Source organism: Arthrobotrys flagrans, assembly GCF_004000055.1.
Source record: "Arthrobotrys flagrans strain CBS H-5679 chromosome Unknown unitig_15, whole genome shotgun sequence".
In the NCBI taxonomy this organism is placed as follows: Eukaryota; Fungi; Ascomycota; class Orbiliomycetes; order Orbiliales; family Orbiliaceae; genus Arthrobotrys; species Arthrobotrys flagrans.
In genome coordinates, this window is record NW_027137545.1 from 4,873,030 (window position 1) to 4,893,737 (window position 20,708).

The 20,708-nt window shown below is 45.1% G+C and overlaps 6 protein-coding genes across 7 annotated transcripts; 4 read left to right on the forward strand and 2 right to left on the reverse strand.

Annotated features, from left to right (window-relative positions):
* Positions 1-147: 147 nt before the first annotated feature.
* On the forward strand, positions 148-2,104 carry DFL_001329 (uncharacterized protein; the record flags this gene model as incomplete). Its single annotated transcript, XM_067629931.1, has 4 exons — positions 148-207; positions 274-638; positions 696-1,602; positions 1,670-2,104. 4 exons carry the CDS (start codon positions 148-150, stop codon positions 2,102-2,104), a joined length of 1,767 nt encoding a protein of 588 aa, XP_067495903.1.
* Positions 2,105-2,564: 460 nt separating this feature from the next.
* On the forward strand, positions 2,565-4,571 carry DFL_001330 (uncharacterized protein; the record flags this gene model as incomplete). 2 transcript variants are annotated; one of them, XM_067629934.1, is made up of 4 exons in its annotated part: positions 2,565-2,669; positions 2,734-3,116; positions 3,184-4,033; positions 4,116-4,571. In XM_067629934.1, the coding sequence occupies 4 exons, from the start codon at positions 2,565-2,567 to the stop codon at positions 4,569-4,571; spliced, it is 1,794 nt and encodes a 597-aa protein (XP_067495905.1). The 2 variants fall into 2 exon arrangements, with proteins under 2 accessions (XP_067495905.1, XP_067495904.1); XM_067629933.1 differs by having other exon boundaries at positions 2,743-3,116.
* Positions 4,572-6,232: 1,661 nt separating this feature from the next.
* Positions 6,233-8,068, forward strand: DFL_001331 (uncharacterized protein; the record flags this gene model as incomplete). Its single annotated transcript, XM_067629935.1, has 2 exons — positions 6,233-7,268; positions 7,335-8,068. The coding sequence occupies 2 exons, from the start codon at positions 6,233-6,235 to the stop codon at positions 8,066-8,068; spliced, it is 1,770 nt and encodes a 589-aa protein (XP_067495906.1).
* Positions 8,069-8,385: 317 nt separating this feature from the next.
* Positions 8,386-9,597, reverse strand: DFL_001332 (uncharacterized protein; the record flags this gene model as incomplete). Its single annotated transcript, XM_067629936.1, has 1 exon — positions 8,386-9,597. The coding sequence occupies one exon, from the start codon at positions 9,595-9,597 to the stop codon at positions 8,386-8,388; it is 1,212 nt and encodes a 403-aa protein (XP_067495907.1).
* Positions 9,598-10,067: 470 nt separating this feature from the next.
* On the reverse strand, positions 10,068-10,989 carry DFL_001333 (uncharacterized protein; the record flags this gene model as incomplete). The annotated part of the gene is made up of 2 exons (XM_067629937.1): positions 10,068-10,619; positions 10,672-10,989. The coding sequence occupies 2 exons, from the start codon at positions 10,987-10,989 to the stop codon at positions 10,068-10,070; spliced, it is 870 nt and encodes a 289-aa protein (XP_067495908.1).
* A 5,043-nt stretch (positions 10,990-16,032) lies between these two features.
* DFL_001334 (uncharacterized protein) lies at positions 16,033-17,623 on the forward strand (the record flags this gene model as incomplete). Its single annotated transcript, XM_067629938.1, has 2 exons — positions 16,033-16,102; positions 16,158-17,623. 2 exons carry the CDS (start codon positions 16,033-16,035, stop codon positions 17,621-17,623), a joined length of 1,536 nt encoding a protein of 511 aa, XP_067495909.1.
* Between the last annotated feature and the right edge of the window lie 3,085 nt (positions 17,624-20,708).

A 20,708-nucleotide genomic window follows, 5' to 3' on the forward strand; every position in this document is an offset into this window, starting at 1 on the left:
GCTGGGAGCGCGTCGCGTCTGCGAGTCGACTCCAGTTTGATCCATTCATTGTATATTTTCTTGGGCATTTATATTGGTCTATCTATTTTTCTACCAGCTGTTGAGATCCTAGCCCTAGAACTCACTTTAACACACTGAAATCTAACTATGGTATCGAAAAACCTATGGATTCTCCCGGACGAGGTGGTCGGACGAATACTGATTTACGTAAGTTTCCCTTCTCCACAAAACTTAAAACCTTCTTCACTAACAAGAAAATTTATCCAAATGTAGCTCCCATGTGACGGCCTCAAAAGCTTCGCCCTCACTTGTTCTACAGCCCTAAAACTCGCCTCCCCAATCCTCTACCGCACCATAAGTCTGGAACTCGAAGGTGCAGAAGTAGCACCAGACGACGACGGTGACTTCGTCTATACTAGTAAATACCAGGATGTAGAATTGCGAACCGTCGAAGCGATTTTGGAGGCTTCTACGCGAACGCTGGGGTATGCGAGGGTGCTTGATATTTATAGTCCACGGTTTTTGCCACATGGACATATGACGTTGGGACTTACGGAGGCGAGGATTAGGAGGGATAATTTTATGATTAGAGCGGTGGTTAGGAGGTTGGGAGAGGTGGGTTATTTGAGGATTATTAAGTATGGTTGGTAGAGAGCTCAAGGTTCGTGGGGTTGCTAATGGGATGGTGAAATTAGGCTACCTTCTCATATTCAGCTTTCGTTGAAGTCCCTAGACTTTATCCTACGATCGTTCCCAAGCCTTCGATTGCTCAAAGTCGGAAATATTGCATTGGTAGACCCCTCCGATGATGAAAAATCTGTAACGCTTGCGAACGCAGAAAATGGAAAACCGCTAAGTCTCAATTGGCTTGAACTTGAGCAGTTTGACACACAAGCTATACCGGTAATACTACAAACTCTTCGACGTATGGGACAGTCACTCCGAGGACTTAACATTAAACCTGTTTCTGGCAAGGCTAGTCAAGAATGGAAAATCGAAAACGAAGATGGCCTTTGCCGGTTTATCACAAAAAATAGGGAGTTTGATTTCAAAAATAATCTTGATACGATGGTTCAAGAGATCAAAGAAGAAGATCGAAAGATTAGTCTTCCCTCCCTCGAGGAACTTTGGGTGACAGCGATGGATGATTACCAAGACATCGTGGATATCCTCGGCCACCTGGCTACAGACTGCAAAAAACTTACCCATGTCAGACTCGAATTCTGCTTTTCCCCAGAAAATCTACTTCGCGGACTAGTAGAATCAAACGCTCCCAGACTTCATTGTCTTCGGTTGCTAAAATGTTCTTGGGATAATGACCAGCACCCTATGCCTCTAGACATAGTTTTGCCGCAATTAGCACCATTGAAGACGCTAGTTCTGTCGAATCTGAATAATTGGGATATGAGAACGGTGTTTTCCCACCGACTATCGTTGAAGCAGCTTTGGTTGCAGTGCCATGCGTCTGAACAGAAGTGTCAGTCACACTTTAAGTGTCATATGACGGCTGATCTTTTCAACGAAGGGCCTAAGTATCGGTTCACCTCTGAAAACTGGCCTTGTTTGGAGGAATTGGCGATTCAATATGTTGGATGGGAGAAGGTAAGGATATGAAGATGATATGATTATTGGGACTGGAATTCTAATGGAACAAATTTTAAAAATATAGATCCCAATGATGCACACCCTAAAAGCCCTCCGCCTCCTCTCCGACCTCTGCTTCAAATCCGACTGCGAAACAATCGAAGCCTATACCTTAAAAATGCGCGCTTACGTCTCCCAACTCTGGGAAACCGCCCTTCTGCAATACAGCGCCACTCCTGCACTAGAACTTATGGTCGGTACTTTCGACGGAACAGAAGTGTATTTTATCATAAAATCCCAGGATCTGAAGCCTAAGATAACAGTGTATCCTGAAGGTGACTTTCTTAAGGTCTTTGGGGTGAAGCCGATGCCTTTCTTGTTGGATAACTGTGAAGATGGAGAGACGGGAAGGATTTTCGATAATAGGAATTGGCATGAGTTTTTGAGGTCTTCGTCCAGGCAGAATATCAATGAGACGTTTATGGAGGATAGTGCTAGTCAAAAATGGGATTTATTTTAACACCAAATTTGATAGAGTTATATGTACGTACATAGTCGAAATTCTTAATTAGTATACAATCGATATTCTAGGAAACCAGCGAGCCAGCGGGCTAAAATTTGAAGGCTTCGGTGCGTTGTTCAATCATTCTGCAACATGCCATGCCGTTTCGGGCGTCAAGGTTGCCATCTTGGAAGTTCGCGGTCAGCAGCCACGCGCAGCAGAATGCAGCATGCAAATCGTTCGCCCTCAGCGAGCCCCGCGCGAAGTTCTACATGACTCTGAGTGCTCAGAACAGGGAGGTGGCTGGTATTTAGAACCGAGCTACGGTATATAAAATCGAGGAACATCCTTCTGCCTTCCTAGTCGATTCGATTCGAGTCGTGGAATTCGTGAATTGGCTAATTAAATACCCTATGTACCGATATCTAAACTCTTAGCCAACAGAGGTCTGGGAGCAAGACTATCAATATTTTTCACAATGGATACGAAGGGGACAGCTGTCATCCATGGAGCACAAAGCTCGACTCAACGGTCAAGGCTTTTAGAGATCCCGGCTGAGATCCTTAAAGATATAATAGAATATGTAAGTCTACCTAAAAGCATAATATCGTTGTCACAATTCTATTTATCTACTAACCAACTCACAGGTCCCAAAGGACTCCCTCTCCTCCCTCTCAAAAACCTGCACCACCCTCCGCCACCTCACCACCCCGAAACTCTTCCCCGAAACCCTAAAACTCTGTATCCTCGACCCCTCCTGCGACTGGAGAAACCTTCACCACCATTTCGTCTACCCCGCAAAGGGATGTGCACAAGGATATCTCGATGATAGAAAGTCAGAAAGGATCCTAAATGCTCCCGAGGGGTTAAAACATGTTAAGCAGTTTATAGTGGTGGATACGGCACGTGATCATAGAGATGGGGTTTGTACGAAGATTAAGCATCATGGGATTAAAAGGCCTGATGAGGTTATTTTGGCGATGATTTTGAGGAAATTGGGGGGTGTGGCGGGGGGGTTGAGGGCTGTGGTGTGAGTATCTTTTGTTGGATCAGTGGCACATCGAGATTTCTAACTCGCAACCTGCGGAATTATTCAGAATACCGAGAAATATTCCCCTAAGAATGTTCGTCGCAATCCTACACTCAATCCCAAACCTCCATACCCTAGAAGCGGGCATCGAACCCCGCGCCTTCCACCGCGAATCCCGGAACACAATCCCCTACCAATCATTACTAACCACTGTTACATCTCTAAACCTCGAGCGGCTTAAATTCAACTTCGCGGATACAAATATCATACGTGGGATATTCCTCACAATAGAAAGATGTTCAACCACGCTCCGGAGTTTAGAAATCGCAGCGACGTTTTATGAAGCTGTTGAATTTGATGGATTGGAGAATAGTGGTGATGAAGGTCCTGATTATCAACGGCCGAAATTGAAGTTCTTGTCGTTAGAGAAGTTACGGATTGAGATGGACGCCGACAGCATGTTCGCAAACTGGTTACTTCATTTATCAACCGACTTCCAAAGACTTTCTTCGTTGGTACTCCACGCCGGAAAGGATACCCAAGATCTAACAGAATATATCCTGGACAACGGTGCCCCGCTTCACTCCCTCCAACTAACCCAGCCTCCTGAAAAAGTCGACTGGACGAACATGAACTCAGAAAAAAAAAAAAAAAATAGACTCCTCGAAAGACTAAACCATCTACATACATTACAATTATCATCATTTGGCGGTTGGGATTTGGAAACGGTGTACTCACATAGATATACATTGAAGAGGTTATGGCTTAACTGTCACCAAGTCCATAAGCTTTTACCAGGCCAGACTTGTCCTGTTGGGGAAAGGTTGGTTGGAGAGGGTTTGGAGAGGTATCCGTTTACTATTGAGAACTGGCCGGTTTTGGAGGAACTTGCGGTGCCGTGGTTTGGGGTTGATAAGGTCAGTTCATAAATCCTCGCTTCTGAAGTTTTAGATGAAAGTATATGGAAAAACTTTGCTGATGGGTAAAAAATATACATAGCTCCCCCTCCACCTAGGCCTCCGAGTCCTCCGCCTCGAACACCTACACACCAAATCCACTCCGCAAGAAACCTACAAAACCCTCCTCCTCCCCTACATTACCAAACTAGCCGTCCACACTGCCCCTGCAAAACCAAACCTAGAGATAATAGTAGTCATGCCGAATGCAAATGACAGTCCGCGTGAAGAACCCGAAGCGACTTATTTGTGTATGGATTATAGTAAAGAAGAGGGGGTGGAGGTTGAGGTAACGTGGTATATGTCTTCTGCGATGCAGAAGACTAGATGGTCGTATTTGTTTCAGGAGAGGGCGGTGGGGAGGGTGTGGGATGATGGGGGGAAAGGTGGGGTGGGGGTATTTATGATGATTGTGATTAGGTCATGTAGCTTGTTCCGGGACTGTGGTGATATCGAGTGGTCTGTTGTTGTAGAAGCTCAAAATTTCGTGATGAATTAGAATTGATTATAGAATGCCTTAATTACCTAATTACTTGGGTAGGTAATTAATATCAGGATATCAGAACGAATGTAACTAGTAAGTTTTTTTAAAAAAAAAGAAACAAAATTCACAGGACAAAATTAAAAAATGGAAAGAAAAATTCGTACATATTTACTCTGATATTAAGGAGTTCATGCAAAGACCTGGTGCAGCATCTCAACAAGCACTAGCACACAAACTGAGAATAATCCACCAGGGAAGAGACAACGTAAGATTAACCAATCGGCCCATTATAAAAAATGAACGGAACTAAAAGTGAAATTCTAGTTGGCCGCCAACACCTTCAGCGACGCAATTCTCCCGGCAGACCTGGGAACAGTCACCAGCTATTCCGGTGGCAACGAGTAGAGTTGCCCAAATCGTGATGTAGCAAAGCAACATGTATCCAAAACAAGCCCTGATCTCTGATTGTCGGCCAGATCGGAAAAAGAACACTGTCAATGCGACGAAATAACTGTAACCATGAAAGAGAGCCGGACCTTTTACCTACCTACGAAGATGTAAGAATTTGCAAGTCTGGGATCCCAAAGTATGGTAGACTAAACTAACCTTAATCCCGCAAATATGATTTCTAGTACCGCAGAAATGTCAAAATCAAAGCGGCTTTCTAGCGAGGTGTTTCCAATATTCCTGTATCGGGATCTACCTAGGTATCTACTAGTATTTATGGCATTGACGTAGAACATTTAAGATCTGATCTGAAGTCATACCAAAGCCAAAAGCTCGCAGATAAGTTGTACAATTTGACGTTCTTGCGATCTTGAGGAATTCGAATAAGCGAAATGCAAGAGTAGTCGCTCCAAGAGCTGTTTTTGTCCATGCGAGCATCCTAAACCTGTGAAATCGGTTCGTCTGTGAAGCAACTTGGACCGTCGGCGAGGCGCTGTGAAACAATCGATACAGGCCATGGGCCCAGATAAGAGTCGCCAATACTATACTTAAGAGCCTTTGGTTTGGGGCCGTGATATACCGGTACAGTGCTGTTTGAGGCTCCCCCCAACCCAAAAAAAAAAAAAAAAAAAAAAAAAACCGACCAAACAAGTTATACTTCCTGCATCTGAGCCGTATTGTAGGTCACTGGACGTCGATCAAGGCGCCTTGATGTAAATACAAGTTACTCAACATGAGCTATCCGAAGCCGTCTTGGCACTTATAGGCGTCCCTGCCTTCGGGTTGCCCTAGCCTAGCGGCCTCCAACAAATATTTCGTGACATACCTGAGCCGTCGAGAGGATGCCCCGGTATTTCCACCATCCAAGGACGCTGACCCAGACATTAGCATTGAACAATAGACATTCAAATTCAACAACCGCCTGCGCAAAGTACGCCAATCCTGTGAGAGCCTTCACTCGGTATGTCCACTCCTTGCTCCACCATACACATTATTTCTGAATTTTGCTATAGTCACTTGGTAGGTAGCACCAACTGATCTCGTGAGTGCCAACTGCTCAAATCAGGGAATGCGTTGACCTCAAAAAATCCAACATCTCTATGCCAAGACCTTACCGAATCGCGCCAAGACTAGTTCTCTACAACCACCCAAGCCGCGCGAACCTCGTCGACATCATCCTCAATACCCATCAACCTCCACACCATCCCTTCCCTTCCACAATATCAAGAATGAGCGGCACGCTAAAGCGCAAAGGCATAGATGATGCCAATGATGACGATCCTATAATCGAATCCCCGTTTATAGATCCCAACGACCCTATGGCCGCCTTCCTTCCCAAATCCTTCGGAAAGCAGGCGGTAGCCAAATCCGCGCCACAGCATGATAAGCTGAAAAGGGTTGATAACCCAGCTTCTCCTCCCAAGGCGCTACCTCAGGGCGATAATGATGGTGATAATAAACCATCGAATAAGCTGTCGAATAAAAATTCAGACTCCGACTCCGACTCCGACGATTCAGATAGTGACGAAGAAGAAGAATTCCCAATAACCCACGAACTTATCATTAAGGACCATACAAAATCCGTAACCTCCATATCCCTCGACCCCTCCGGCATGAGAATGATAACTTCCTCCCACGATTCCCTTTTAAAACTCTACGACTTCACAGCCATGGCCTCCAACCATCTTCACTCCTTCAAAACCATCGAACCCCGTGAAGGTCATTTACTCCATCACTCCGAATTCTCTATTAACGGTGAAAACATCCTGGTCATTCCATCCTGCGCGCAAGCAAAAGTCTTCGATAGAGATGGATACGAGGTTGTCGAGTTTGTGAAAGGGGATCAGTATCTCAGAGATATGAATAACACTAAAGGGCATGTGTCCGAGGTGTTAAGCGGGACGTGGCATCCAACCGATAGAAACTTGTTGGTGACGTGTAGTTCCGACTCAACGGTTAGGATATGGGATGTTAATCAGAAGAGACAGCAGAAGGAGGTCATTGTGGTTAAATCTCGGACGGCGAAGGGTGGGAGAACGAGGGTTATGTGTGTGAAATGGGACGATCCAAGCCAAGGTGGGAAGAAGCTGTTGGCGGCGGGGAGTCAAGATGGGGGGTTAACGTTGTGGGGAGGAGATGGACCGTTCAGCAGACCTATGGCTACGGTGGAAGAGGCGCACGATAGGGAGGTGGGGATATCCGGGGTGGCGTTTTCGAGGGATGGGAACTTGGTGATTAGTAGGGGGTTGGACGGGACTGTTAAGTGTAAGTTCTCTTTTCACGGTCTATATCTTGAAGACTTCGATGCTAATGATATTTATATAAATATAGCATGGGATACCCGTAAATTCAAAAAACCAATCATGACCCGCTCCGACCTCCCCGCGACCTCTCAAAACACCAGTATCTCCTTCTCCCCAGACTCCTCAACAGTCCTAACCTCCGACTCCCTCGGAAACCTCCACTTCCTCTCCCCAGCTACCCTTCGCTCCGAAAAAACCCTCCAAATCACCCCGGGAATCCCGGTAATATCTTCCCTCTGGCACCCCCGCCTCAACCAAATCTTCACAACCTCCACCGACTCCACCATCAAAATCCTCTACTCCCCCAAATCCTCCACCCGCGGTGCCCTCACAATCCTCTCCAACCCCCTCAAAAAACGCCACATAGACGACGACCCATCCTTGACAACCGACATAGCCACCGGGATGAACGCCGACGCAATATACCTCCCCAATGCCGTGCTTCCATCAAAAACAAAATCGTTGGCAAAAGCTAGTAATCTAGCTAATGCTTATAAACCTTTCAAACCGCATGCTACGCCGTTTGCGAAGAGTACGCCTGATGAAGAACATATTAGGAAGAATGTGGCGTTGAGTGGGATGAGAGATGAGGATCCTAGAGAGGCGTTGTTGAGGTATGCGGAGAAGGCGGAGAAGGATCCGATGTTTACGGGGGTGTGGAGGGAGACGCAGCCGGTTACTATTTATAGTAATGAGAGGGAGGAGGAGGAGGAGGAGGAGGAGGAGGAACAGGATAGGGGGAAGAGGCAGAGGAGGTATTAGATATTATATTTATTGGGGTGAAATTGTAAGATATGATTTGAGGGCTGGGTTGATGAGTTATGAAGTAATTTGGATGTTATGCATTATGAAGTTTAGAGTGTATTTATTAGTATATTGGGAACATCTTAATTTGGTATGAAAATGTGGTGTTATTGAACAGATATGAGTAAGTAAATATACCCTATTATCGATCAGATCTAGACACGAAATTGCGCCGAAATGCTTGAATCCTTTAACTTCATAAAAACCCGTGACGCCATTATAAACCTTCTAGATGAAACACAAGAGAGGGACAATAGAGATGAAATTATAGGTATTCATCGTAAAGACCCACCAAACAAATCCTCCTCCGTCTTCCTCCTCTTCTCCGGCGGCGGAGCAGCTTCCTCAGCCTGTTTCTTCGGAGGAGCATCATTCCCAATCCCAATCGGCGACCCCGCGCCCAAAAATTTCTGAGGATTCTGACATCGATGCAGTTTCTTATCAATCCTTTTCAGCACATCAACCGGAATCTTTTCGTACTCTTGTGCCTTTAACATCATCTCTGCGCATGCGATAACCGCTGGAATCAACTTTGGTGCCAACGCCGGTGGTTTTTTAGGTTCATTTGTGTTCTCATCTTCGATGGCCCTTTCTTTTCCTTTCTTGTCCTTTTTCTTCTTTTTTAGGGGACGGCCCATTGTTGAGTTTTCGCCGAAACGCCATTCGATGTATGCCTCTGCGAGTTCTTTGTCGGCTAGCCAGAGGGCACCGAGGAAGATTTGGGGAGGGGTGTAGTGGTAGTAGACGTCTGAGACTAGTGCTTCCTTTGTGAGGTATCCTTTCATACGTCCGGCGGCGTCTGTGACTCTTCTAGATGGGTTTTGGCCTAATTTCTCTTTCAAAGTCTGGATCCCCGGGTCGGAGTTACTTGTTCCCAAAGCCGTCAATAATTCCATAATCCCCCCATCGGCCCCCCTCAACGGATGTCTAATCTCAAAATCCCAGCCGATGCCCCCGGCAACCTTGAATTCATACTTCAACACCGCCTCCGGTGTCAACTTTGGTATTCGTTTACAAAACTCCGCGGTTGAGAGATAGTTATTTTCGGTTTTCGTGGCGAGGAAGAGGATTGTGGTTAATAGATGCTTTGGGTGGTAGGAGTGTACCGAGTGGTGTAGGTGGAAACGGGAGAGGAAGATGCAGGCTGTGGCTTTTACGGATGATGGGAAGGAGAAGATGTCGGACATGGCCATTAGGCGGAGCATGTAGTAGTTTACCAAGATGAGTTCTTCGGAGGGGGTTAAGGGTTCGGGGTCCGGGATCGAGAGGGGGTCCGGGCCCGGTGTGGGGGTGGTATTGTTCGAAGGGATTGGGGTCGTGGCGAGTGGCGTATTGGCGGTCGAAGCTTCGACACGAGCGCGTTTCCAGCCGCGTTTTATGGAGCGCACGCCGGCGGCGTTGGTGGTTTGGCGGAGGGTGGAGAGGGTGCCGGGGCCGAAGGACCAGGTTTTGCATTGGGTCGTTGTGGTGTAGAGGTGGTCTTCCATTGTGGCGGTTGATGAAGTTGGAGATGTGTGACAGAGGGAAGGTGTGATGGGGAGCTTGGAGGTTGGAGTGGTGGTGTGTTGTGTGGAACGGGAACCTTGTCAAGTTCCAATAATTATCGTATACCCTGCGCGTCTACCTAGACCGATCGACGGCCTGTCTCAAAACATCGAAACCAAGCTGGAATAGTACGTAGTACAGTCCAGTTTAAGAGACATCAATATTTTGTGACCGGAAGCTTCGGTTTGGATGCGACCGGTTCGGATGTACATTGTAGCATGTAGAATTATATACGTGGTACCGCCTCACGCCGAGTCTTTCTCAAGTTTACAAATGAAAACGCGTACGCCGTGAACAAAAATACCGGCTTTATAAGGGAGGCTTCGAATAGAGAATACATCGTAAAGTGAAAAATGAAAAAGTAATATAAAAATATAAAACATAAAAGTGAAAATGTCGAGAAAGAAGGGGATTAAGCCGGCGTAATCTCAAAATCATCTACAAAAAACTCCTGCGAATCAAAATCCACCGGTGCAAAATCCACCTGCAGAAGCGTAGAATAATTCCCACTTTTCGACGTAAAATTCCCTCTATAGGTAACCCAATCGTTCGGTCCGGCTCTGATATTAGCCACCTCATTTCCATCGATAAAAACAACAATATAAGCATTTCTGTTATTCCCCGGAAGAAAATTATGTCTAAACTCAAAGTCGTAGTCTGTACCCGGGCATGTACGTAATTCTTGCGCGAGTTTTACCTTGGTGTAGGCTCCATGCTCTAGATCGGAATTGCAGATTGCGCGGAAGACATTTGTGCCGTTGACGTTGAGGATTTCGTAGGTTGCGGGAGCGACGAGCTCGGGGATGTACCATGGACGGATATCGCCGGATGTTTCGCCGCCTGCCTCGAAATCTCCGTTTGTGATCGCGGCCGTTCGGGCGGGGTTACATGCTGTGCTTGTGGATGCTGGAGTAGAAGTGCTGGTGGTGGATATCGACGGCGGCGATGTTGTCGAAGATGTTTCCTATTTAAAATTCATTAGAAACTGTTCGTAGTCGTCGAATTGAGAATCCCACCGCTCCGCTGCTATTCGTATTCCCACTGTTGTTCTGACGCCTCAACCCAATGCCCAATCCCGCCCCCAAAGCAATTCCAAAAACAATCAAAACCGCCAATGCGAGCGATAAAAAGAAAGTTGTCCGTCTTAACCCCAATATTTTTCTATCTTCCGTAGGTGGTATAAACGGCGGTGAAGGCGTATACGACGCGAACTGTGGATGTCGCCATTTGTCTGGTGTTGTTGATTCTACCACCTGTGGTAGTTGGTCGCTATAGTAGGTTTGCGGTAAGGTGCTCGGTACGGCTTCCGGTAGGTTGCCGTCGTCTCTTGCCATTTGTTGGATTTCTCTTTTCGATCGGTGGCCTTTTTTATTTTATTATTTTATATAAAGATTCGCTAATTCGCAAAGGGCGCCATCGACTAGGCTTCGAGTCCATAGGGAAAGTATTACAGAGTAGGAAGGAGGGTTAAGTTTTCACACCTACCGCGGACATGGGTTTTTGGGGAATCCAAAATGCTGACACCCGGCGCCCTCAAATACCGGCTTTTCTAACGTATGCACGGACGGCATGTGAGGCATTTAATACACGGGTGTATAACTTTAACGAATGTCAGCGGCCAATAAATAACACGGCAACAACCATTGCTTCAATGGTGGGGATAAAGATGCCCACGCCAAGCTGTTCTGTATGTGAAACGTCGATTGGAGGCTCTGCAAGCCTACAAAAATAGCATGGAAACGCCCATTTTGGACGAATAGTTTTTAAGTATGCACTGTTCGGTGCCGGATTTGGAATCACCCATGTCGTGAAGAACAAAAACACTAGTAAAAGGCTGCATTAAAAGTATAGAATTTGGTGGTGGCTATCCATCAGCCTTGTGGCTTTGTTGGCTGATGCAAGCGATATCAGATAAGAGGACATGCAGACCTGCTCTAAATTGGGATGCAAGAGTAAAATCAAGGATATGTAGCCTCGAAGTCGGGATAGGTTCCGAGTACCGAGTAAGGTGCAATTAATCCGGGGGACAAACTTGGATATGTTTGACAACTGGTTGTATTGTATTGAATTCAAATTCTTCTAACAGATTATATAGCAGTTACAAGTTATTAGGATTTGGATTATAGCATAGTTGAGGCTTTTCGTTACATCTGATAAAAATTTGCTAAACAGATTTTTAATAGATGAAAGTACTATATTAATTAAAGGGACCAAACCAGCTTTAAAACCCCCCGAACCATCTTCCCCAGCTGTCTAACAAGAATCCATGATCGCGAGGACTTGGATAGTGCCTGATGAAATATCTCCAACCATGGCTAACATCTCCCCCATTTCCAGCATGTCAGACTCCCCTTCGAGTTGCAATCTTCCTTCCTTCAATTTCTCAATGACGGTTTCTAAGGTTTAAGCAAGATCTCTTCTGGTGCCTGCATACCCTGGACCCTGCATATCCACCCCCGATTCTTTAGTTTTCCTTTCCCCGATGGTTATAGATTCTTTAGCTGCCATGACTGTTCCGACGTGTTGATGAACGATTCGGTGTAACAATGTTGATTTTTCGCCCAAAAGGTCGGCTTTTTGCTTGAGCCCGTCCGATTGCTCTAGACCAATCCTTAAACCAGGGACTTTGAATGCGAGGTCTTCGATTTCCTTATCGAGATGGTTTATATTCCCAGTTGTATCTGAGATAGCTTTTACCGTAGCTTCTATCTTATGACTCAAATCTCCGGACCGTTCTCGCATTAGCATCGACTCATACCGCATATCCGAAATTCTCTATAGGTAGATTGTCCAACGATCATATTGAGGGATATGATGTTATCCTCGGAGGTATCGATATATCCTTCGACTTTATCGTCTCCTGGCTCGAGGTTGCCGTACTCCTCCAACCTCCCAGATGCATTTAATGAACCGGAATAGATCGCTACTTGCACCTGCTATCCGAGTTTTATATTGGGCTCGGAGGTTGTTCATTCGAATGTGCTGTTCTTCTTCTGGTTCGAGAATCTGGAGGTGGAAATCAGGTGAAGACATGACCAACTAGTCGTAGGTATTGGTGAGGGTCTATGGCCTTTTGACGGAGTAAATGTAAATGAATATCGATTGTGATGGGAATCAAGCATGGTTTCGACGGTATTGAAGCCTGTTTGTGTAGTTTTAATCCGTTCCAGTCTGGTGAGAAATATGAGCGTGAGGCCGCCTAAACACCTGTTCATCGAAGCCTCCAAATCATATCCAATAACCATACTATCGAAAGCCTACTACTATTATATGCGCTGGGGCCCGCGTGCATGAATGTCCTCTAAAGGGTTGCCTGTTCGTAAACTAGCCGTCTAAACCTTTAAAATACTGGTTACACAATGCAATGCATATTATTCAGCTTTGACTTCAGGCGCTGATGGAAAGCGGGGACTCGCCGCTTGAAAATTTCACGCTCGTCGATATATTGACGGTTAGTTTTGGAACGTTGTGAAAGGCTGCCAGTTTTTTGAATACCGTGCCGTATTCTTGACTAAACGGTTTGCTTGAGGGTTCGGTATACAGTCAACTCATTTATTTGCATAAGCGTATATATGCGACAGGCTGTTTGCGAGCTTATCTCCAACGATTCCGTTATTGCTATTAATTCCAAGCTACACCAGCCTCTACTCCAGCCGCTCGAGGCCGAATTCAACGTCGTAAGGCAGAGCTACACGGTTTTCTTGCCCGACAATCCAGCTTTCTGTGAGGATGAAGGGAGTGGGTTCTATCTTAAAAAGGACCGCGAGAGTCTAAACCTGGTTAGGGCAGATCTGCTTCTACCTCTATAGCGATATCGATCCATCTTTAACAAAATCAAAATTCAATTCAACCGGCACTTCTAAAATATTAAATTTTTACGATGGAAATCCAATCTGTCGTCAGCTTAGCCCTGACGGACGACTGGTCCAAAGACTTCCAATCGGCCCCAAAATCACCAGTCTCTGTGCTGCATTAACCGCCAAGAAAGAAATTCTCTCCATGCAACCTCAAGACACAAGATTAGCGTAAGATGCAAATCCATATCCTGATCTTTTTGACGGCCAGCTACTAGCAGTATGTAGAAACAAAAGACTGCTATCGAACCTTCTGCATCTTGCCAACCATGGGCAGTCGGCTTTCCAACAAGCTTACTCTGATGCTTATAAGATCTCGGTTCGAGCGGAAGAGATTGGTCGAGATGGCTGTTATGTGTGTTCATTTCGCCTGATGTCTGGGTTTCTTAATGTTTTAGGATTCTAGTCTAATATATATGCACGCAGATTGATAGAATTATCGAAAAGTTTTGGCAAATACGACCCGTGCGCGAGAAAACGCCTCGAAAGGGCACTCCACGGTCTCGAAGAACAAGTCGCTGTCTCGAAAACTGGAGGTTTAACGACAGAAACGGCTTTCACTGACTAGAGAGACAAAACAAATATTTTGCCAGAAGTAGTAGCCGCTGAAAGTGGTAAATCAAATATCAAGCCATCGAGCTACAAGTACTTGGATTCATAACCACAATGCAATCTTAAGCATAGGAGAAACACAAAAGACATTCCTCGAAAAGGTCAAACATGAGGAACAAGTTGGAAGGGATTGCAGACTTGCTGAGAGGGATACAATCGATGTAAAGAATAGGTTTGATAACGCAGCTATTGTAGCTCGGAGCGTTAAGGATGCGGCTGCTGAATTGGAAAAGCGTCTTAGATCTCTGGGTCCGGTAAGTCAATAGGGAATCGGTCGCTACATATGTTAACATGTTTTGGGAAGGCTGGCTAACGGTTACCGTAACTTAGCGGCGATGTCAACCAACTTGAGCCTCGGCTTTAGTTCGGTATTTAAAATGGCGGGCCTTGCTACAGGTGGCGTTTGCAGCCTTTCGACGTCTACCATAAATCCAAATATGCCTGAGAAGCGGAAAATCGACTCGAATTACAATCCAGGATGCTTAGAGAACTCGAGAGGCAATTGTTTATTATCCAAGAGGATGTTGACACCGCCAAATCGGAGACTCGGAGATGGGTAAAATTTATCTATACCTCCATTCCTAGTTATTGTGTTAGATAAAGCTAATCGAAAGTATATTTGTATCGTAGAAAGATGTGTGTGAGGCAGTAGATCTAGCGCTTGAAAATCTCACTGCTTTGCAACACCACATCCGTGAAATGGTGCGATACTTTAGTACTCTATCCGTTCAAATAGGGCTACTTTCCGAGAGATGCAACTCTAAATCCCACAAGTTCGTACTGGAGATGAAAAAGGGGAAGCAGACGAAGAAGATTTCGAAGAGCTGGTAGTCCATTGAACGGAGTGTTGGTGAGTTAACACTCTATCGGCATAGTGTAGAGTCAGGGATCGCAAAGCTTGTCTGGAATGTAACCGTTAGGCAGATGACTGATGACTCTCCATTGAACCCTGCCAACCAACAACCCCCGGCTCACACTTCTTGAGTTTGTAGTCGTGACTTAAAATTGGACGTTTATCTATTTGTTATGGGGATGCCGGACTGATTTTTCAACGATACATTCACGGCCGTGTCTGAAGCTTTTAGTGGTTGTTAGCTACAATTATAAACTGCAGTTCTCCGTACGCGTAAGCATCGTACCTCATAGTAACTCTTGATAGCAATGGTAGCGTAGATCTGGATGGACATCTACGGTTGTAGAAACTTACCCGTCTGGCTTTGAATTCTTTTGCGCTACGCAAGAATCCCGAATCGTCCAACGCAATAAAATGTTGTATTTTGAGACCAGTATTTTCGTGCATTTTGGAATTTATGACCGCAAGACTGAACTTGTTCTCTTCTCCATGGGGCTCAATGATTGCACGCAGGCCGCGACCACCAGATTAACTCAACGAATGAAATGCCATGTATCTATCTGGCACAGTAACATCCTGAATGGGTGACTCCTCAGCTAAGTGCCCATTTTAACCCAAAGAGCACTTGATATTAACCTGGGTGGGCCTAAATTCGTGCCCGAATTTTATTTTATTTGGAGATCAAGAATGGTGTACACGTCTCAAACTCTCATGCCAGGAGCAGGCTCTGTAAAATTGGGTTCTTAGAAAGTCTCTGCTCTTTGGCTTAGTAGATATGGGACGGAGGGAGCTCTGTTGGATTGGGTTATTTTATTACTGCAGTTGAGCAGGTTTGAGTGCCATGCGATATATCTCAACTGTGTAGGAAAAATACTTTCCCCCCAAACTCATCCCCATTTCGCTAACCACCTCATAACCCGCATACGCACGAGATGAATGAATCCAAATACTTTACCCTCCGCCAAAGAGCAGAACCTTTCTCAGAATCCAATCTCACAGAGCCCTCCCACATCACCACCTATCACCAACCTTCCACCATACCATAAATGAGGGCCAACATGGCCACCCACCCAATATCGACACCCCTCCAAGAGGGGCAGAAGAGTGTATCGAAAAATAAACATAGAGGTCGGTCGCTTCTGCTCTCCATCATCAGTTACTTAGCTAACCAAGAGCGAAATAGACACAGGGGAGTGCGAAGAGAACTTTCGACGCAAAAGCAAAGAGCCCCGGCTCGGCGCTCAGACCGGCGGTACAGACCCCAACCTAGAAGAGAAGTTAGCTGAGTGGGCGGAAAGCAAGCGACAACGTGAATCGATCCCTCCGGCTTCTGGGGGACCTCCTCGGAAGCGGTTTAAATCCGTTAAGGACGGTCTCGACGAAGGAGTAGAACTAAGCGGCGAATTCGGTGGCGAAGACCAGGATCCTATCTATTACTGGGCAAGGACAAGCCGTTGGCCAAAGGATTACGCAGAACAGAAGAGAGGTTACAGAATGGGCCATTCGTTGCTTTTAAAACGGCAGGCTTCCGGCTCGATTCGTAGAAAACGATCGGAGACAGAATTGAGTTCTGCTACGCCGACCGATCAAAAACCGAGAGAGTCCAAAAGCATCCCTTACAACACAGAGCGGTACGATGTCTTCCTCACGACACAAGGAGTTTTCATGGAGGGGTCAGATCTCGGGATAACCGACGAGAGCCGAAAGACTTTCGAAACTTTGCTAGCAGCAGACCAACTGGCTCCCATTGATTCATTATTTCGGGATGATGTCTTCGAAGAAACACTCCGTAAAGTCAAAGAAAGAAATGAGGCTAGAGTCATGCGAGATATTACCCCACTCGTCGTACCGTCCGCGGAGACACTCGCTAAGTTCGGCTCGAAGCATCTCAAAATCTTGGTCGAAACTTATAACGACGGTTGGGATGGGTGTGTTCCATTGACGAGCCCTCGCCCGCAACCCGATTATGCCGTTGGATTCAAAGAAGAAGCGTTCACAGAAAAGCAGTTTGGTGCACTGCTCCCTTTCCTCAGTGACCGTTTCTACGACCGATCCTGCTTTATGGCAACATACTACATGTTTTTCCCCTTTCTTTCTTGTGAGGTGAAATGCAGTGGGCAACCGCTCGAAATCGCAGACCGACAGAATGCTCACAGCATGTGGGTTGCTGTTAGAGCCGTCGTGGAACTCTTCAAACTCGTCAAGCGAGAACAAGAGCTGGACCGTGAAATCCTAGCATTTTCGATCTCCCACGACCACAATAGTGTACGGATCTATGGGCACTACCCTGTGATCAATGGAAGTTCTGTCAAGTATTTTCGCCATCCGATCGTCTACTATACGTTCATTCCGAGCACTGCTGATAAATGGACGGCATATAAATTCATCAAGAACGTTTATGATTTGTGGATGCCAGCTCATCTTAAAAGACTATGTTCGGCTATCGATCAGATACCTTCCGGCGTAGGCTTTAACGTTACAACACTCTCTCGGAGTTCAGACTTCGCGCAAGGATCCGAATCAGCATCTGTGAGATCGGATTCCGGATATACTCACAGCGGAGACGCTATCGGAGCAGATACATATCCTAATACATCGTTTGCTATCCCACCACCCAAAAAGGCAAAGAACGCGGACACTTTAGGATAAGTTTGAATTGTAAAGCATGTCTATGTGTAGAGGGTGGTATGTAGTAAATTCGGTGGTGAGCTATCCTATGCCTCTGAAGCCTCATTACGAACTTGGTTACACAGGCGTGCCTGCCCTGCCCTAAGGGCAGCTTAAGCTTCGGTCTTAGGGTCACATAAAACTTCAACCCTCAATCAGTCATGTAAATAACCTCAACATCTTTCCTCAACTTAATGTGGTGGAAATAGGTGGTCGCAGTGTTCTGTTGCATTTTTGTTCTTAACGCATCTTGGCATTCTTGTTCTATAAATCACGTTCTTTCCACAAAACCTTTCCATTGTCGAAGAGCTTTCCCTTGGTCCAACCAATTTCCTTTGTTACTTATTTCTAGGATCGCGTCTTTGTCTTGTTATTATTATTCTCAGTCTCTCAGGTCTTTCTATGCCTACACATCCTATTCTCTGCATACTTCCTGCGTATAGCTGATGGGGCAGCTAGATTGCTGCTTGGCTCCCAGAGCCTACATGTTATCTTCCTCACATTAATACTCTTCTATTTACGACGAATTGCAATAATAATGATAGTACCCATAAAATAAAACATTCCCTTTCTATTAAACTTTTTTAATAAGACTCAATGAAATTCATTAGTTGAGCCCTAAACCCATAACATCACGTAATTTCGTGAATTGTAATATTAGATTTTCTTCAAAAACTTAGTAAAAAAATCTGTCATATTATCACTATTCTTAATTCTACACAGCTTTATATTCCCATCCTAGACATGACCCTTAAGGAAATAATACCAAACATTTATATACTTTAATCAGTTAATAATATTAACATGCGTAATACTAACTATTTGAGTGACAACAATGCTATATATATAAATTAACACCAATTTAAACCTAAATAAGCCTTTAAACCATAACGCTTCCTTCACTGCGTGGACTAATACCGCGTATTCAAACTCTGCAGTCAACTGGGCAATTCAAGTTATTTTCTACTTTTAGGCACTCCAGCTTACAAATAAACCATTAAGTATAAAAACATGGCCTGAGATGGTTTTACCATAATTTCAATCTCTACCATAGTTTGCATCAACATAGCCTATTCCAATCCTATACATTAACTTCATAGTAGTAATGCCACCTAAATAGGTGAATAACCATTTGAACTATTCGTGATTTGGGGCGTACTTAGCCAGCTCTAAGACTGCGAAAGCTATATCTGGTCTGGTAATTACTGCAAAGTAGTTTGCAGCTCCTAGCTGGGCTCTGTAACGCTCTAAGTCGGACTGTGGCAGTTAGTAAGTGTGGCGTTCGCCATTGGGGTCTTTACGGCGTGATTTAGGATTCTGTGCCATTCGTCGATCGTCCGGACCACGTACATAGGCTCGCTGCTTGAGCTTAGGTGAACTCCAGCATGGGCGGGGTCATGGCCGCTAATTTGGTAGTGGTTACAGGCCATTAGTGCATAAGTATTTCGTAGAGGCTATTAGGTAGACACCTCGTTTGTACCATGGCTGCGCCTGTGGATTTGTTGTAAAGTTCTAGGCCCAATGGTCTTTGCGTACGAATACTCCCTTAGGTTCTAATTGGCCTAGGGACAGGAGTTTGGCTTTGAATTGTAGTACCCAATAAGCATCGGTGAACTGGATATGCTGAGGCCTTCCATTTATAGACAGCTGGAGGCGTAGAGTGCCTACGCCATGAACTGGTGTGGTTGTGCTGCTACCCATTAACATCTTCCTGCTGTAGGGCCTTATTTCCACGAAGTCTGCTTCGTGTGGCGACATGTGCCTAGCGCAGCCTGTGTCAAGTAGTCACTGCAGCTTCGAAACTCGAGCTCCTTCGGTGAGGCTGACGTCAGATTGCGGACCGACAGGGCTTAGTAGCTCTGTAGCCGTGTAGGTTCCTTCTATATAATTTGTGGATTCTGGCTCTCCTGCAGTGGTGGTGCTATCATGTTTGCATTGGGTTGAGCTCCTCCTCAATTACAATCATGATTATTCCTGCCATGGCTCCTATCACCTCTACTGTTTTAATTATTATTACTACTGCAGCTAATTAAATTTTAGTACTAATTGATGTAGTGGTTAGACTTATCACAGTTTATATAACAATATCTTAGGAATTCCAAATTGAAATTACCAGATTGAAAGCCTTGGCCTGAATTTGTGGTATTTTGTGAGTTGCGACCCATTGTGTTACCTGCGTGCCGTCCTAGCCCATTTCCTCTTCCAGAACTACGGTTACTTGAGCTCGACCCTGCAGATCCTGACCTTGAGCTCGAGGTTCCTGTATGGTAAGCTGCTAGCTGCTGCTGCTTAGGTCGTAGCTTCAGCTCCGTCTTTTTCTTCAGTAGGACGTGCTGTACTGTATTGGCTGACAGTTTGGGATTCTTCGTGAGATCATAATTGATATTATCCCTAACGTTCCGATACTTGGGTGGTAGGCTACGTAGGATTTTAGTACTATTCTTACAAGCGTATTTTTCTTTTGATCTAACTATTCAAAAAGTTCTGCGCTCTCACATCGTAAATCCACTAAAATTGGCTTTTCAGATTCTAACTCAGATCCTACTATAAATTCTGGTTCAAATTCTACGATAAATAATTCAGACTCTACTGCTATCAACAGTCCTGGTTTTTTGCTCTTTACAGCTTCCTTCTGGCTCTGATATTCAATAGTCCTGGAAGAAACCAAATTAAATAGTTAATTCAGAAAATTATGAGTAAATTTATAGAAGAGTAAAGTATTACGCCTCCAAACTCATAACCTACAAAGTGTATATAAAGATGGTATGTAGTGAATTCAATAATGAGCTATCCTATCCTATACCTCTGAAACCTCATTATATACATAAATTTGGTTATACAAAGCGTGCCTGCCCTACCCTAAGGGCAACTTGGGTAACGTGAAGCTTCGGGCCTAAGTCGGTCATATGGGTAGCCTCAACATGAATGATATCGTGTTAGTGTGTGTGGGGATCCACTCGATTAGCAGAAGCGTTGCAAATTCATCGATATATTGGCGATATACGCATTGTGCCTACATGGTCAATTAACTTATTTTCTCAAAGTACGCCAACTTAATATCATGTTT